We start from the raw sequence: 18476 nt of genomic DNA on the forward strand, positions 1-18476 counted from the left end.
ACTTCCCAGCCTGGCTCTGCAGGTAGCAGGTGAGTCCTGGGAGAGGGGGGAATGGGGGGGGGGGGGGGGAGAATGGGGAAGGGTGGAGAGCGAGCAACGGAAGGAGGGGGAGAGGAGTGCACCGGGGGCAGATCCTTGGAGGAAGAGGCAAGGCAGGGGGTGTTCGGTTTTCAGCAATTAGAAAGTTGGCAACCCTACACTGCAGGAGTTTACATGCAAACAAATCAGATTGCCACTGAGAATGGCAAGTAGATACAATGGTGATGGGCACTCTAAAATGGCTAGATTAGATGCACAGAAAAGGTTATATTAATATTAGGTGTAATATATTCTCTTTTTACGAAACCCAGATTTTTGGACTAAACTATCTAATTAAAACAATAATGCTTAACATGTATATGTATCACTTTTCATATTCAAAATGCTCTACAGACACTGGGCTTGATTCATCCCTGGTGGGGACGTAAGGGTGAGGGCAGGTCGCTGTGCCAGTGGAGGCATTCACCCTTGTGTGAGGGCAACTCTCATTTAATTTACAGTTAGGGCTCCCTAGGAGCTCTGTTCACAGAGACTTCCTGGGGGCTGTGTTGAATCAGTACATTCTCTGCATGCCCAGCCCATACCCCCTTTTGGCTGGTCCTGCCAACCTTCTGGGCCGCTCCGACAGAGCAGGAGGGATGCAGGTGGCTTGTGCCAGTGTGAAAACTGCTGCAGGGAGAATTTCTATTCATGGGGGGCCCTGTGCCTGGGTTCCTGCGTGCAGAAATCAATACAGTGTAGGCACGAATAAAGCACATTATGGCAAATTCAGCAGCTTTGCAGCCCCATTGAGGTCAATGGATTTCATGGATGTAACTGAGAACTAATTTACCCCATTACCTAACTAATTCTCATAGCACTGGCAATTAAGTATGATTATCCCCGTTTTACAGATGGGGAAATGGAGGCAGAGAGATTAAGTGACTTCCCAAGGCAACAGGGGGAGTCAGTGTCAGAGTCAGGATTTTTGTTTCCCACTTCCATTGTCAAACTACTAGTGCTCTCATGGACCAGGCTTTGGCATAATTATTAGGAGATCTAGAGCCTGGTCCTCAAGCCCTATTCAAGTGAATAATACTTAGTTAGTTCTGCTGAACTAAATGGAACGACTCACATGAGTAAGGATTACCGATGTGAGTAAAGCTTTGCAGGATCAGGCCTCCGGCTTCTAACCCTGGTTCTGACCCTGATTACTCTGTGATGTTGAACAAGTCAATTAACTTCCACAGTTTCTTCACCTGTAAAATAAGTTTTACCCACCTGTGTGCAGTGCTTTGAGATCTACATGTGAAATGTGTTATTTTGAGGGCAAAATAGCATTATGAATAACTATATGACTAGACTATAACACATGAAATAGCTCTCCTGAGTTCTCTCTAATAATGCAGAACAATTGTTTTATCTTGAATGATGAATGAAGTTACCCCTTAAGAAAACATTGAAAAGAGTAGACTTCACTGCATCTGGAGACACTGCATTGCCACCCAGTCTGTTGGAGGAGTTTCTAGATGGGTCCAGTATTGCTATAGATGTTTATAGTTATTATAGCATAACAACCACTGTAATGGGCGTCACCTGGGATTGAACCTCAGGCCGCCAATTCTCCAGTTCTTGAGACAGCACCCAATGAAGTCAATGTAAGGATCATCGTTGACTTCACTGAGTATTGGATCAGGCTGTAAAAGTATGAGCTTCTACTGTTTGAAGTAAGGAGTAATCACCAAAGCTGTTACCTGTAGCTGACTCATAGCCTCTGTGGACTGGTCACTAGCAGGGGGACACACAAAACACACTGAACAATGCATTACATACCTCCCTTGGCACGTCCCAAAGATGTGAAGCTCCTCCCAGACAACTGAGGTCCACAGCAGTTCAAATCACAAATGAGTGCCCATTTGTAACAACTGACATCTTATAACTTATATATCATCTTGTAACATCTTAGTCTGAGTCTGTGGATTGAACCAGTGATGAGCTGCCAAAATCTTAACAACGGGTTCCCTCCTCACTCCACGAGGGCGTCGTGGCCCACCCCCGCGACTCCTGCCCCCCCAACACCCCCCACATTCCTTGACGCCCCTCCTCCTGGACCCCTGCCCCATCCATCCCCCTCCCCTGTCCCCTGACTGCCCCCAGAACTGGGCAGGAGGGTCTTGTGGGCCACTGTAGTGGGTGCCCACCCCACCCCTAAGAGCCAGAGGCACCTGCCGGGGGGCGAAGTGGGGAGTCCTGGAGGTGCTTACCTGGGACAGCTCCCAGGAAGCAGCCGGCAGGTCCCTCTGGCTCCTAGGGGCGGGGGAGCGTAGCTAGGCGGGGAGCAAGGGGAGTGGCCGCTCCCCCCACTGATCACATTAAAATTGGCACCTTAGGCGCCGACTCCCTGGGTGCTCCGGGGCTGGAGCACCCACGGGGAAAATTTGGTGGGTGCTCTGCACCCACCGGCAGCTCCCCACCCAGACCTGTTGTCAAGGTTCCTCCCCCACTCTGAACTCTAGGGTACAGATGTGGGGACCTGCATGAAAAACCTCCTAAGCTTATCTTTACCAGCTGAGGTCAAAACTTCCCCAAGGTACAAAATATTACACCCGTTATCCTTGGACTGGCCGCTACCACCACCAAACTAATATTGGTTACTGGGGAAGAGCTGTTTGGACGTGTCCTTCCCCCCAAAATACTTCCCAAAACCTTGCACCCCACTTCCTGGACAAGGTTTGGTAAAAAGCCTCACCAATTTGCCTAGGTGACTACAGACCCAGACCCTTGGATCTTAAGAGCAATGAACAATCCTCCCAACACTTGCACCCCCCCTTTCCTGGGAAATGTTGGATAAAAAGCCTCACCAATTTGCATAGGTGACCACAGACCCAAACCCTTGGATCTGAGAACAATGAAAAGGCATTCAGTTTTCTTACAAGAAGACTTTTAATAAAAATAGAAGTAAATAGAAATAAAGAAATCCCCTCTGTAAAATCAGGATGGTAGATACCTTACAGGGTAATTAGATTCAAAAACATAGAGAACCCCTCTAGGCAAAACCTTAAGTTACAAAAAAGATACACAGACAGAAATAGTTATTCTATTCAGCACAATTCTTTTCTCAGCCATTTAAAGAAATCATAATCTAACACATACCTAGCTAGATTACTTACTAAAAGTTCTAAGACTCCATTCCTGGTCTATCCCCGGCCAAGACGACTACAGACAGACACAGACCCTTTGTTTCTCTCCCTCCTCCCAGCTTTTGAAAGTATCTTGTCTCCTCATTGGTCATTTTGGTCAGGTGCCAGCGAGGTTCCCTTTAGCTTCTTAACCCTTTACAGGTGAGAGGAGCTTTCCCCTGGCCAGGAGGGATTTCAAAGGGGTTTACCCTTCCCTTTATATTTATGACACCTGTGCCCGGCCCCAGCTCACCTCCACTCCGCCTCCGCCCCTGAACGCGCCGCCCCGCTCTGCTTCTCCGCCTGCCCCCCCTCCCGGCTTCCCGTGAATCAGCTGTTCGGCAGGAAGCCAGGGAGGGCTGAGAAGCAGGCGGCGGCTTCACACTCAGGCCGAGGGTGGTGGAGGGGAGCTGGGGCAGGGAGCGGTTCCCCTGCGCAGCCCCCGCCCCCGGGGTTACCTGCTGCGGCGCAGGCGGCCCTCCTCGTGCCCCCCCCGCCCCAGCTCACCTCCGCCTCCCTGGGCCTGAGCAGGAAGCCACCGCCTGCTTCTCAGCCCGCCCCGGCTTCCCGCGCGAACAGCTGATTCACGGGAAGCTGGGGGGGCAGGCGCGGAGAAGCAGAGCAGGGCGGCGCGTTCAGGGGAGGAGGCGGAGGAGGAGAGCTGGGGCCAGGGTGGGGCGGGGAGCTGCCGGTGGGTGCTCTGCACCCCCCAAATTTTCCCCTTGGGTGCTCCAGGGCTGGAGCACCCCTGGAGTCAGCGCCTAAGGCGCCACTTTTGGCCGGTTAAATTTAGAAGCCCTTTTAGAACCGGTTCTCCCTCGCAAACAACCAGTTCTAAAAGGGCTTCTAAATTTAACAACCGGTTCTAGCGAACCGGTGCAAACCGGCTCCAGCTCACCACTGGATTGAACCTTCAGCGCTAAAAGCAGAAGCCTCTACCTTCTGAGCTAAGGTGATTGGTTCCGTGGTTGGTAGCATCAGTAGACACATAACTTTTGTGGACCAGCCACTAGATGGGAATGCAGAATAGACATTGCCCCAGTGTCCTTTTGAATTCTCTATCTAACCTATTGTGAAGGTACATTGCTCCAGTGTAGGGTTTATTAGAATTTATGTATTGTTCTGATTTATATACTGTGCTGTTTATGTACTGTTTTATGAAACTTATGGGTCAATAGTCATGGTCAAGTTGCCGTTTGGACACCATTTTGTGGGTTCTTTTGGTTGGGTCTTTGACGCCTTTTCTTCCAACGGTGGGAAGAAAAGTGCAGGAAACGGTCACATGCCCAAGTCTATTTAAGGCCAGCACGTTCAGCATGAGGGGCTGTCCACCACAGAGGCAGCCCGTGCCTAGTTCTTCTGTGCGTGCGTTGAGAGGCAAGATTCTTCACGAGGTACCTACCTGAAGACCATCGTGGGGTATCCTGATCCAGCTTCAGTACGTGTCTCTCCTGTCACCCCATCTAGGCAGTTACAGGTCTGGCATCCAGCAACCACCGCAGTAGTCCGCAGTCATGACCAGCTGTCTGCCTTTCCATCCGAGTTGCCTGTGAAAGTCATCTCCTGCAAGTAAAGGAGTTCCCATAGCTTGCTAAAGGTAGAAGGGGGCCGGGCTTTATGCCCTTTTGGATCAAACCTCTGAGCTATTATTCTGTTGCCTTTGTTAATTTGTTTAATTTTAATAAATCTTAGTAAATCTATCTTTACACTGGGTTGTTTTTACTTACCTCATGGGTTTTAAAAAGTGATAGAGATATTTATCTGGGTCCAAACCTTAGTCTTATTTATCTGTTACAGAGTTTTGAGATAACACCAGGATGCTGGGTTCCTAAATTTGCCCAACTATTTTTATCTTCTTTCATTATATCACTTCCATGTTTATTTGCTTTTGGTCCTCTGGGAGCATATATCACATCTCCATGGTGACTGCCACCAGAGTACAGACTTCCTCTCTGGTTTTAACACATCCAGAATGACATCCAGCTGCTCCCGTAAGACACCACATTGGCAACTGTAAACATGATCTAAGAGAGCTATGGCACTAACACTATCTAACATTTTTTTTAGAGTTTCCCCTGCCCTTCTCTGTACCAGTGAATTCAGGACACATGTAGTGGTTGGGACACTCCTTCTATCACCTTTTCATTTAATCTGGTGATATTCTAAGACAAAGCTATAGACAGATCAGCAGCATTCAATGTTCTAGCAGTCAAAGAAGAAGGTGACCAGTAGGGCCTTCCTTATTTATTTATAGCTTAAAACTTGAAACAACAAAAATCTTTGACTCGAAAACAAGGAATAGTGTACATAGATAGTCTAAGTAACCCTGTGTTCCTACCATTGTTACCCTTGCCCTTCTTTCTCGCATTCCATTTGTTTGTTCCACCTACTTGTTGTAGTTTGTTTTAGATTGTAAACTCTTTGGGGCTCTTCCGATGTGTTTATACGACATCCAGTGTTGCCATCCTAGTCATGGAAGAACCTGAGCGCAGCTGTAATGATAATAAATAACAAGAAGTACAAGGAGTCACTTAGTCATCAGAGAGAAATGCTGGGAACCAAAACTATGAGACCTTGATATCAGATGGATCCTTCAAGATGAAAGGCAGTTTGAAGTCAATGGGATATTTTCATTTCGAGGAAACACCAACTCAATCAGACCTACTCCCAGTGCCCTTTGTTGGGATGGGCTCAGGGGCTAAGTTTGGCTGAGTGAAGTCTCTCCCCCAGTTAAAGCACTTCTGACTGGGTTCTCTTCCCCCAAAGAGAGGCAGTGGGGGCAGTTCTGACTGTTGGAGGCTTCCCAGGAAGAGAAGGTCAGATGGTGTGTATGTGTGTTCCCTACCAACAGGCAGTGGGAGTGGGTCTGACTGGTGTGTGTACGTCTTCCACCATTGAGGGCACTGGGGTATAGAGTGACCATCCATCCCCTTATTTTAAGGAACTGGTCCTTATTTAATTGATTTGTCCCTTTTCAGGGAAATCCCTTGACTTGATTTTAAGGGACATCCCTTGAACATTTTAAATATTACATTGAAGCTTATGATAATTGCGTTTTATACTTGAAGGCAGAACACATGTACACTTGAGAGAAAAATACACACTATGCTGAGGGTAATGGTGTTTCCTCAAAATGTCCCTTAAAATTAAGTGTTGTCCCGTATTTTTCATGTGGTTTTCCCTGATTTCTATCCAACAAAGGTGGTCACCATCTTGGGGCAGGTCTGATGGTAATCTCCCCCAAGGAGAGGAACTTAGGTCAGGTCTGAAAGGGGTGACATGTCTCCCCACAATGAGGGGCACTGGGGAAGTTGTGACAGGAGTGGGGAGTCCCTCCCGTGAGGGGTCTGGGGTCAGGTCTGACAGGGGAGGGGAGTCCCCCGAATGAGGGGTCTGGGGGCAGATCTCACAGGGGAGGGGAGTCCCCCCAATGAGGGGCGCTGGGGCAGATCTGACAGGGGTGGGGGGGTCCCCCCAGTGAGGGGCCTGGGGGTGGGTCTGATGGGGTGGGGGTCCCCCCCAATGCAGGGTCTGGGGGTAGGTCTGATGGGGGTGGGGGTCCCCCCAATGTAGGATCTGGGGTGGGTATGACAGGGGTGGGGGTCCCCCCGGTGTGGGGGCAGGTGTGACGGGGGTGGGGGTCCCCCCCAGTGAGGGTGTGGGGGCATGTCTGATGGGGGTGGGGGTCCCCGCAATGTAGGGTCTGGGGCGGGTATGACAGAGGTGGGGGTCCCCCCAGTGTGGGGTGTGGGGGCAGGTCTGATGGGGGTGGGGTCCCCCAGTGAGGGGTGTAGGGGCGGGTCTGACGGGGTGGGGGTCAACCCAATGTAGGCTCTGGGGCGGGTATGACAGAGGTGGGGGTCCCCCAGTGAGGGGTGTGGGGGCGGGTCTGACGGGGGTGGGGGTCCCCCCAGTGAGGGGTGTGGGGGCAGGTGTGACGGGGGTGGCGAGTCCCCCCAGTGAGGGGTGTGGGGGCGGGTCTGACGGGGGTGGGGGTCCCCCCAGTGAGGGGCGCTGGTGGGAGTCTCTCTCTGGGCCCGGGCTGGAGGCGACACCCCCTTTCCCCCAGGACTACATTTCCCGGCATGCCGGCGCGGCAGGGGGTGGAGACGCGGCGCGGCGAAGGGGCGCGGCCGGCGAGCCTGGGGCTGGGCTGGGGCAGAGCGGCTCCGGCGCTGGGGGGTGGGCGAGGCTCGCTGCGTCCCAGCCGGGCCCGGAGCCCATGGAGCGGGGGAAGATGGCGGAGCTGGAGAGCCTGGAGACGGCGGCGGAGCACGAGCGGATCCTGCGGGAGATCGAGAGCACGGACACGGCCTGCATCGGCCCCACGCTCAGGTACAGCCGGGGCAGGGGCCCCCCGCCACAGTCCTGAACAGGGAGCCCCCAGCCCCCCCGTCACTTCCCCCTGAACAGGGAGCCCTCAGTCCCCCCATCAGGGACCCTCCAGCCCCCCCGAACAGGGAGCCCTCAGTCCCCCCATCAGGGACCCTCCAGCCCCCCGAACAGGGAGCCCTCAGTCCCCCCATCAGGGACCCTCCAGCCCCCCGAACAGGGAGCCCTCAGTCCCCCCATCAGGGACCCTCCAGCCCCCCTGAACAGGGAGCCCTCAGTCCCCCCATCAGGGACCCTCCAGCCCCCCTGAACAGGGAGCCCTCAGTCCCCCCATCAGGGACCCTCCAGCCCCCCTGAACAGGGAGCCCTCAGTCCCCCCATCAGGGACCCTCCAGCCCCCCTGAACAGGGAGCCCTCAGTCCCCCCATCAGGGACCCTCCAGCCCCCCTGAACAGGGAGCCCTCAGTCCCCCCATCAGGGACCCTCCAGCCCCCCTGAACAGGGAGCCCCCAGCCCCCCCTGAACAGGGAGCCCCCAGCCCCCCCTGAACAGGGAGCCCCCAGCCCCCCCTGAACAGGGAGCCCCCAGCCCCCCCTGAACAGGGAGCCCCCAGCCCCCCCTGAACAGGGAGCCCCCAGCCCCCCCTGAACAGGGAGCCCCCAGCCCCCCCTGAACAGGGAGCCCCCAGCCCCCCCTGAACAGGGAGCCCCCAGCCCCCCCTGAACAGGGAGCCCACAACATTTCTATTGCTCCCCCCTCACCCCCAGACTCTAAGTCCTCGGCACCACTCAGCCCTAGAGACTCCTGGCTCCCCTAAGTTGGGAACTCCCAGCTCCCTCATCACTTCCCTCTAAGCAGGGAGGACACCTCCCCCTCCCCCCCTCCCTGTTCAGACATGGAGAGCCCTCTAACCCCACCAAACTGGGTTATCCGTCCAAATTGCCACTCTGTCCTTGCTGATAGACCCTCTAAACCCCCAAATGAAACAAAGAAAGGACCCTCCTGGTGCTCTGTGAATATACCAAATCCCTAAAAGAAGGGCTTCCCCATGCCCCCTTAATCAGGTATACACCCTGATATTCCACCTGTTCTGACTGACTGACAGTTCCATGGCATAGCTGCCAGTTATTGTCATTCTCCCCTGTCCCAGCTGCTGTCCTGAGCCCAAACAGCTGCAGCCCCTGAACCTCTGCACTCATTTCTTCCTGCTTTACCAGGGGTCCTTCTCTCTTCTCCAAATCCTGCTTTAAAACCATCTCCTGCCAGGAATTCTCCTACTTTGTTCTCCTCTCTCTCCACCCTTTTGATTTTTCGAAACTGTTTTCCTGTGCCTTGTCTCCTTCTGTTTGAGAAGTGCTGTGTACATTTATGGCAATGAATAAAATGATGGTGGTTAATAACTCAGCAGGAAGGCAAGCCAGTGAAGGGATTTGAGGAAGGAGTGTGGGGTAACATAATTGGAGCAGCGGGATGGGAAAACTCTTTTTTTGGAAGCAATGTTTTGAATAGATGTGGAGGGTTGAGGTGAGATGTGGGAGGTGACCAAGGTACAGGCCAGGATTCTAACTGTAGTGCTGGAGAGGGAAGAATGGATTTGAGATAGGGATGTGAAAAACATTGGGATCAGCAAGACCTTGAATTTGGGGGATGGTGGAGCAAAAGATGATGGTGATAGGAAGGGTTGCAGCTGAAAGGTACTAGTATTGCCTTGGGACTGGCTTTCTTCAAGCCTTCTGTATTTGGGACCTGGTGCCCTCTCTATAGTGAATTTTGGGCACAGCATTGATGGTAGGGTGGTATAAGCGTCTAATAATTAGACACCCTCTTGAAAATTAGTTTACTAACCTCTGCTTTATAACTATGAAAAACCTGTCCTGGGTTGTGTGCATTTAAATGTTTTCTGCAGAAGTCACCTCTGGGCTGCAGAAGAGTATGAAATCCTCTTGTTCCTTCCCACACCCTCCCTCTCTATTATACCCAGATACCATTCTCGCGTCATAGTTCTGGCAGGGGCTGAAGGATTTCTCATCAGGCCAGGGGTGAGATGCATCAAGAAGTTGAAGATAAAATGTAATCTGAAACTGTGGCCCATTCCCGAGGGCCTTGCCTGTAGTTGTTTAGACTCGTAATTTGGCTTCACTATGATCTGATTGTTTTTTTTCTTCTTCTAGGCCTTTTTGGGGGGGGGGAGGGCGGGTTCCTATTTTGCTTTAAGGGGCTGTCAGTGTGAAAGAATGTTCTATATTCTACTGATTATTTTTAAATTCGCACTTCAGGGTCTGATTTCCTCAACCTCTCGAAGGAGTGTTTGTATAGAGTGTTTGTTCTTTGGTAACTAGCAAACTGTCACATTAGATGTGGGGATGCCTGTTTGACAATATGTATATATAGGGAGAATGTGCAGATTTCATCGCAAACCCCAGACTCTTATCTGAATGTTATTTTCCTTATCCTTGTTGTATGGGTTTTTATTTTTATCTGTTTCACAAAAAGTATGACGAATTGAATCCTCGTGATGATATCGGTTAATGTTTCTGTTTGGTTGGTGGATCCTTTGTTCCCTTATTAAACATCCTCTTTTGGTGGTTCTTGCGGTACCTTTCAACTGGAAAAAGTCTTTGCCTACTCTGTGAAGCTGCTGACATTTTCTCTGTCCTAGGGGTGTAAATGAAAGAGGTTGCATGGCTGTTAACGCTATCATTTCTGCTTTTCGTTCGCTCTCGGTGGTAGTTTATGAAGTTCTGGAGTCAGTGTTTCATTCTTTTGTTTTTCCTTTGTGATGCAGTTTACAATTTCTCAGCAGTGATTTCTGCTGTATTGTTAATCTAGAAGACATGGTATTTGTCTATGTAGCTGTGGCCTGTTTCCATAAGGAATCACCTGATTTTGTGTGATTTTTATAATGTTTAGATAAATAAATTATACCCACTTGGAATCTGTTCCAGCTGTCCAGACTGCACATTATTCACAACGCTGGAAGTAAACTACTTTTATTTTTAACCCCCCCCATCCCCCAAACAAACAAACAACTATACAGTCCACTATACCCAGATCCCTCATGTTAAAGGGTAGAAGTGTTGTTTTAAAAACCAATTAATTTCCTCATGTCACCAAAAACTGAGATTAAAACTGATATTTCTAAAACTTTCCTTTTACTTTTCACTATTTTTCTTTTTTCAATTTCATTCTCCTTTTGAAGTGAAAACAGTGTTCAGTTTCACCTTTGTTTGTAGTCGGGTTTTGGTTTTTGTGCACTAACTGTGGAGCTTAAATTGCAATGGTAAAGGGGGATATTTAAATCCAAACAGAACAGTTTTTTAAAAAAATAAACATTTATGTTAATATCAGGTTTATGTAAAACGTCTCATTTTTACAAAACCATAACTTCTGGAGTTAATCTACCTGCCTGTGTCCCTTCAAATGAGCAAATGTGTGTAAACTTTCTGACTGATAACAATGGTCTTTGACTATGGTCACAGGATCTGTGTCTGCATTTGTGTAGTGGCAGGAAACTCTTGTTTTGTGATATTATAAGATTACAATTTGGTCAGCTCTTGACTCATTTTTTTAAATCTTCTTTTAAATATTCTTCCAGCAGAAGTAGGGCCGTAACTGTAACCTTGTGGGGATAGGCCATGTGATGTTATTGGAAGGACATGCTGAACACTGGTCTGGTTTATTAATAAAAAAAAATCAAAATACTCGAGCCATCTGTCCAGGTTTTTCATATTGTGTAAAAATTACAACAGTAGGTTTTAAGTCTCCTATTCTTGGCATATTCAGCAGAGATCAAATGAGGTTTCAGACCTCATGTATGTCTTCAGACTTTTATACTATGGATCTATGTGTCTGTCTGAGGAGTAGGGGAGCTAAGGATTCTGCAACCATCAACTGTATAAACGTGGTTGTTACAGGAGTGATTCTAGAATGGCTTTTCTAATCTGGGTGTGGGTAGGATTTGTTTTTATTTTACTGAGATGTTATTAATGACAAGCATCAACAGTCCCAGTTCCAAAGAGCTTTCAGTCTACTCTAGATAGACACAGAGTAGACCTGCTGTGTGCCAGAGAAGTAGAAGATTTAACAACTTTTTTTTTTTTTTAAATGACTCACTGCTTGTGGGCATCATGGAAGAAGTGAGTCTTCAGGAGACAGGCTAGGCTCCCCTTGAGAAACAGCACAGTTTCATAACATAGTGCAGACACACAATCTCTGCCCGTGGTACAGGGAAATGGTGCTGGAATCCTGCTAGCAACGTGGGCTTGTCTGTACACAGTTTTTGCCTTGCTTAGCTATGCTAGTTTCTATTTCAACATAGTTAAAAGGGGTAAAATCTCATAGTGTGGGTGCTATTACCATGGTATAAAAGTGCTTCCCTGGAATAAACGACACTGATATAATGCTTCATATCCCTATAATTGTGTCCACACTGGGGTGTTGCACCACTTTAATCAGTTTCTATATTGATTATATTTATAATAAAGACTCTATGTAGACCAGCTCCAGTTGTATTTAAATTGTCATTGCTATGGCGTTCTGATTCCTATGTGGACAGTGTCTTTCATTGAAGTCACTTATTTTCATGAGTCCTTCTGTAAATATTTGGGAGGAAAGACTCCTTCAGAAGGACTAGGTGGTTGCTGACTCACTTCCATTTAACAGATGAAGTGCATGCGCTGTGGATGCTCTCGTACAGGTCTAATGAGCCCCTTCTTCAGCACATCTGTGCGGAGCATTATCGCAGAACCAAAGATAAGAGTTCCTGAAGTACATTTACTAGTGTCTTGTCCAGTCTAGTTTAAACATGGGGTTTCCCCAGTTCCCTTTGGGGAAACTATTTCCTGGCCTAATAGGTCCTGTGCTTTCAGAACAGTTGGAGTATTTATTTTTAAGGGAACCTTTTCAGGTGCTTTAGAACTATCAAGCTGTTGGGGACACTGGGGCATGGCCACTAGGTAACTTGAGCGGATGGAAGACCACGAGTGTCGATGGAGCCCCCTCGCACTAGGCCCAAGTGTCCTTGGCGCCCCCCCCCCCCGCCTGGAGGCACTCGCAGCAGCTCTACGTACTAGCCCCAAGTGTCCTTGGCCCCCCCCGCCTGGAGGCACTCACAGCAGTTATGCTGAAGATCTGCAACAATATGTTGCAAAGTCAGACTGCCTGAAACTAAACAAGGCCAAACAGGGCAGATATGGAAGAAAAATGCCGAATAAAGCAGCTTCATGTATAGTTTAACAAATGATACAAAAAACAAGGGAACTAGCTGGTAACTGGATTGGCTGGCTATATGGATACTTAGGGCAGCTTGCTATTGGATAGATATGCTGGGAAAAAGGGTGTATAAAAGCCTGTGAAACTTCCTGCTCTGGGTGCAGGATTTAGAGTAACAGCCGTGTTAGTCTGTATTCGCAAAAAGAAAAGGAGTACTTGTGGCACCTTAGAGACTAACCAGTTTATTTGAGCATAAGCTTTCGTTTTTGTGAGCTCACGAAGGCTTATGCTCAAATAAATTGGTTAGTCTCTAAGGTGCCACAAGGGCTCCTTTTCTTTGTGCAGGATTTGAGATTCTATTCTCCCTGTACCTTTTTGAAGCTTCAAATAAACTTTTCTGCTTCTCCACCCCATTGTGATTATTGGGTGAAGCACACCGGGTAGCGAACCAAACCCTGCTGTTGTTTTGCCTCTCGGCACTGGGTGCCGGCAACAAAGCTATGCAATAGCTATTATCATAACCATGCTATCTTACTGTTAACTTGGCCTTCCTCTCCTGGACTATTGTTTTACATCTGAAACTTACCATGTCTTGTTTCAAATTAGATTATAAACTCTTTGGAGCAGGGATCTGGTTAGGACCTTTGGATGCTGCTGGAATACAAATAATAAATGTAAGGATATCTTTCCTGCTTTTCAGTCCAAATGCTTCCTTTACTAAAGATATCCAATCACTCCTAGTTATTGTCTCTTGTACCACCCTAAGTAGTTCCTCTCCTCCCATTTGTGTTTACATTATTTAGTTATTTGTAGATAATGTTCCTCTCTCTTCTACCCATCCACATTTTTATAACATCATTGCGGTATCTAATCACCCTTGCGGAAGAATAATGCCTTCCTGCCCATAAATCATCTCCACCTAAGTTCTAGCGCTTTGATTTTTCAGTCTTCCCCGTAAATTCATTGATCATGTTTGTTGCTCTTCACTGAACTCCCTCTAGTTTGTCTAGCTTCCTGGTGATGTGGTGAAGGTAATATTGTGTGTGAAATCACACCAGAACAGTATAGAGGACAGTTTTGTGACTGGATGTCTCTGTGTGACTGGATCACCCCCTTAAAAAAAAAAAAAAAAAGGAAATAAAAAAAAGAGTTGCAAACTGCTATCTAAATTTCTGAATCTTTCAGCATTACCCCTTTCCAAAAGTCTCCTCCCAATAAATGTATGTGATGGATCATTTTTTTTGCATAGATATATTATCTTACATTTTTATTACTGGATTGGTTTCTGTCTCTTTTTAAAATTTTTCGCATCCCTTTGTATTATTTCTCTGCCCTCACTAGCATTTGTACCTCCTTTCAATTTATCATGTATATTTCCTTTAATGTATGGTTTACTCGCTCTTCTAGATTCCTAATAAATGACTTATGGATCCATAGAATTTAAAGCCAGAAATGACCCTTAGATCATCTAGTCTAACCTTCTGTTACAACACGGGCCATTAAATTTCGCCAACTTACCCCTGTAATGAGCCCAGTAACTTATCTGGCTAAAACACATCTTCCAGAAAGGAACCCAGTCTTGATCTGAAGACAACAAGAGATGGAGGGACAATCCTTCACTTCCCTTAGTAGTTTGTTCCAATGCTTAATCACCCTCACTGTTGAAAATTTGTGCCTTGTTTCTAATTTGAATTTGTCAGGCTTCAACTTCTAGCCATTGTTTCTTGTTCTGCCTTTTGCCACTAGATTAAACAGCCCTTTAATACCTGGTATTTTCTCCATGTGAAGGTGCTTTGACACTGTAATCAAGTCACCTCTCAATCCTCTTTTTGCTAAATTAAACAGAATGAGCTCTCAAGTCTCTTGCCCTGTAACGCATTTTCTCCAGACCTCAAATCATTTTTGTGGCTCTCTTCTGCATTCTCTCCAATTTTCAACATCCTTTAAAAAGGGTGGACACCACAGGTGTATGCAGGTCTCACCAATGCAATATATACAGAGGTAAACTCCTATTCCCTACTCCTACTCCCGTTTATGTATCCAAGGATTGCCTTAGCACTTTTTGTAACGACATTGCATTGGGAGTTTGTTGAGTTACTTGTCCACTATGACCCCTAATCCTTTTCAGAGTCACTGCTTTCCAGAATACTGTCCCCCATTCTGTAGATCTGGCTTGGTTTACTTGTTCTAAGATGTATAACTTTGCATTTAGCTGTATTAAAATGCATTTTGTGTGAATGGGCCCAGCTGCAGATTGGTCTGTAAGGCTGCCCAGTCCTCCTCATTATTTACCACTAAGCCAATCTTTGTGTCATCTGTAAATGTTATCAGCAGTGATTTTTTTTTAGTGTCAAGCCTATTAGTGGTCCCCAGGGAACCCCACCAAAGAAACACCCTTTTTTGACGATGATTCCTAATTGACCACTACTTTTTGAGATCTGTCAGTTAGCTGCTTCTTAATCCATTTAATGTGTGCTTTATTAATATTACGTAGTACTAATTTTTTCATCAAATGTCTTGCAGTACTAAGTCAAATGCCTTATAAAAGTCTAAGTATATGACATCTATGTGGTTACCTTTATCAACCAAACTTTCATTTCATCAGAGAATGAAATCATGCTTGTTTGACAAGACTTTTTTTTTTTCTGTAATCATGTTGACTGGCATTGCTTATATTCCAATCCTTTAATTCTTTATCAGTTGAATCCCATATTAGCTTGTCCATTATTTTGCCTGGGATTGATTTTTGCATAACCTAGAGTTTCCTGGGATTATTCCATTGTCATTTTTGCACAACGATAACATTCTTACCGTCTTCTGCAATTTACCCAGTATTCCAAGGTTAATTTATTAATAAACAGCCAGCAGTCCAGAGGTCTCCTCAGCCAACTCTTTTATACCTCTTGCATAGAAGTTAACTAAGCCTGCTGATCCAAAAATGTTTATCTCTAGTAGACATTGTCTAACATCCTCCTTAGGTACTAATAGACGTAAAGTACTTCATCAATATATAAGTACACCGTCCTGCTTCTTTTCAAATACAGAAAAGAAATGTATTAACGCTTTGGCCTTTTCTGCCTTATTATTACTAACAACTTTACCATCTCCATCTAGTAACAGGAGTATAACATTGCTAGGATTACTTTTTGTTCCTATTGTACTTAACACACACCTCCTTCCCTGTCCTTACTGTCTTTAGCCCAATTCCCAATGGATTTTTTCCCTTATATCTTTAGCTTCCCTTATCAATTAGAATTGGTCCTAAAAGAAGTGGTTAACCTTCCCCTTCCCACCAAACATCTTTTCCTAAGTCAGTATATTGTTCTACATCATTTCCTTTTTGTGCCACTAGTTTTAAGTCTTCCGGAGTGTTTCTCTTATGAACTGGAATAACTTTTCAAGCCAGGGTTTTGAGAGGCACTGTATCAAATAAAATCCAAACATATTACATCTGTCTCATTCCTTTCATCCATTATATTTGTACTTTTATCAAGAAAAGTAATGAAGTGTGTCTTGCAAAATTTGTTTATAAAAGTGCTGTAAAACGTCAGAATCCTTCCTTAAACTCCTCTCTGTGATAATGCCTGCAAAATACTCTTGGATGGGCAGGCTGCCGGTGTGCGATAATTCTACTTATCAAGCTGTTCATAATTGTTTCATTCTTGTGCTCCTCCGGTGTCTCTCATAGACTTTAAAGTCAGAAGAGACCATCGTGATCATCTAGTCTGACCTCCTGCACATTTCAGGCCACCAAAGCTCGCCCACCCATTCCTGAAATAGACCCCTAACCTCTGGCTGAGTTACTGCAGTCCTAAAATCATGGTTTAAGGACTTAAAGTTACAGAGAATTCCCCATTTACACTCATCTTAGACTTAGACTGTAAGCTCTCCCGGTGCAAGGACTGTCTTTTTGTTTGCATGATGTTAGCACAGTGAGGCCTGATTCATGATGGGTATTACTGTAGTAAAAGACTAATAGTTGTCCAAGATCCTGATTCTCTGCTTTGCCACTATCAGTGGCCTGGGAGGGGAGGTTATCTAGTTTGTGTTTTTGTGTCTTTGAGCCATGTGTTTAGTCCAAAAATGTCCGAGGTGGCTGCTGCTACTCTTCGGTGTCTCAGTTTTAGGGTGCCCAACTTGAGAGCTCTTGGCCCTGATTTTTCACAAGTTCTGAGCACCCATAACCCAAGTCAGTGGGAGCTGTGAGCGCTCAGTGCTTCTGGAAATCCAGCCCTAGGTATCTTGAGTTGGGCTCTCGGAAATGGAGGAATCCCAGATAGGAGAATGAAAATGTTCGCTGTCTGTCTCAGTCTGTAAAATGAAGATATCTCTACTGCAGGCATTTTTTGAGGACTGGCTAATGGCTTCTGCTGTTATGACTCCCTGGTTCTCGCAGTGAATCTGTATCACCCTGAGCCCAGTATTTGGGCTGCTTTTACCTGTGCCAGGTGGTCCATTCTCTAGCTCAGCATTGCTGGGGGAGCAGTACACTCTGGCCTTACTGTCTCTCTATCCTGATATGTTCTCTGCACCCGGGGTTCAGCTGGGGAGAGTGAGTGGGGCAGCTACCTCTACTCTGCTCTGCACCAGCTGAGGAAAACCCCCTCTCCCCGCGCTGCCTGAAGGCAGCCAAGAATGTGGCCTGCTTGTAAAATGCTTTGAAGATGAATGCTGTGTAAATTTATTATTACTGTCTGTGTGTTTAAAATTTGTATCTCTGTGTAATAAGCCTTTTACCTCTTATTTTACACCCTTAGGAATAATATTTTTCATGTGACATTCTGAGCTGGCTGAATCAGTCCCATATCTTATGAATTACTGGGCAAAAAATGCAACAGCCTCTAGAGGAATGTGTCATGAAGCTATAGGCTGACTGATTAGATGCTAACTTCTTCTGTTCACTGAGCTCACTCAGGAAGCTTGTTTATAACCAGTCAGTTGCTACGAGAAAACTGGGCCTGAGAAAACTGAGAAGCTGAATAGGACTCTTTGGAGCATCTTCAATGCACCTCGACCCCTCCCAGATGGGAGAACATAATGCAATAGGAATGAAACTGCTCAAGTAGATGTGCCCTGTTCGTATGCCCATAATTATCTTTTAAAAGACGCTTAAAGCATTATTGCCTGAATTATGTTAATGTTCCTCACTATCAGCCTGATACTGCCCAGCCCAAAACTCTCTAGCAGGAAAAACATCAACAATTGTATTAATTCTGGTACCTGTGTTCCTTTGTGACCGTTTATGCAGGAAATTTAAACACAGTATTAAGGAACTGACTGGTCAGGTTTAATCTGACACTTACAGCTTCTGTGACTTGTGACTAAGATGTGCTTTTTTCAGTTTTATGTTTCCCCTTCCTTTTATAATGTTAGGCCCTGATCCTGTAAGCCAGTGTCCTGGGCCCTCTGGGGGGGCTGCGAGCAGGTTTCAGGGGGTCCGCCAAGCAGGGCCAGCATTAGACTTGCTGGGGCCCGGGGCAGAAAGCCAAAGCCCCAATGCCTGGGGCTGAAGTCGAAGCCTTACAGTCCGCACAGAGTAGTTTACCGGGAAGAGACCTTAGTTTATTTATAGAGAGTATTAACTTCCTCGTCAATCTTGTGGAAAATAGCTTCCTTTCTAGAATTAAATTTACCTGCAAAAGTTATCAACCCCCCTACCTGCTCCTATTTGATGAGGCCTGAAAGTCTGTCTGGGCCATTCTAGGAGAGCGTTTTCTCCCCCCAGCAACTCATTGG

General features: G+C 46.7%; 1 protein-coding gene across 4 annotated transcripts in view; it reads left to right on the forward strand.

Moving 5' to 3' along the window:
• Window positions 1–7324: 7324 nt before the first annotated feature.
• Window positions 7325–18476, forward strand: part of EXOC6B (exocyst complex component 6B) — a 450651-nt gene continuing 439499 nt past the window's right edge. For all 4 annotated transcript variants that reach the window (XM_073343016.1, XM_073343018.1, XM_073343017.1 and 1 more), the window contains exon 1: window positions 7325–7532. In XM_073343016.1, coding sequence (XP_073199117.1) covers window positions 7420–7532 — 113 coding nt within the window. In that variant the 5' untranslated portion in view covers window positions 7325–7419. The remainder of the gene's footprint in view (window positions 7533–18476) is intronic.

Source organism: Lepidochelys kempii, chromosome 4, assembly GCF_965140265.1.
Source record: "Lepidochelys kempii isolate rLepKem1 chromosome 4, rLepKem1.hap2, whole genome shotgun sequence".
Lineage (NCBI taxonomy): Eukaryota > Metazoa > Chordata > Testudines > Cheloniidae > Lepidochelys > Lepidochelys kempii.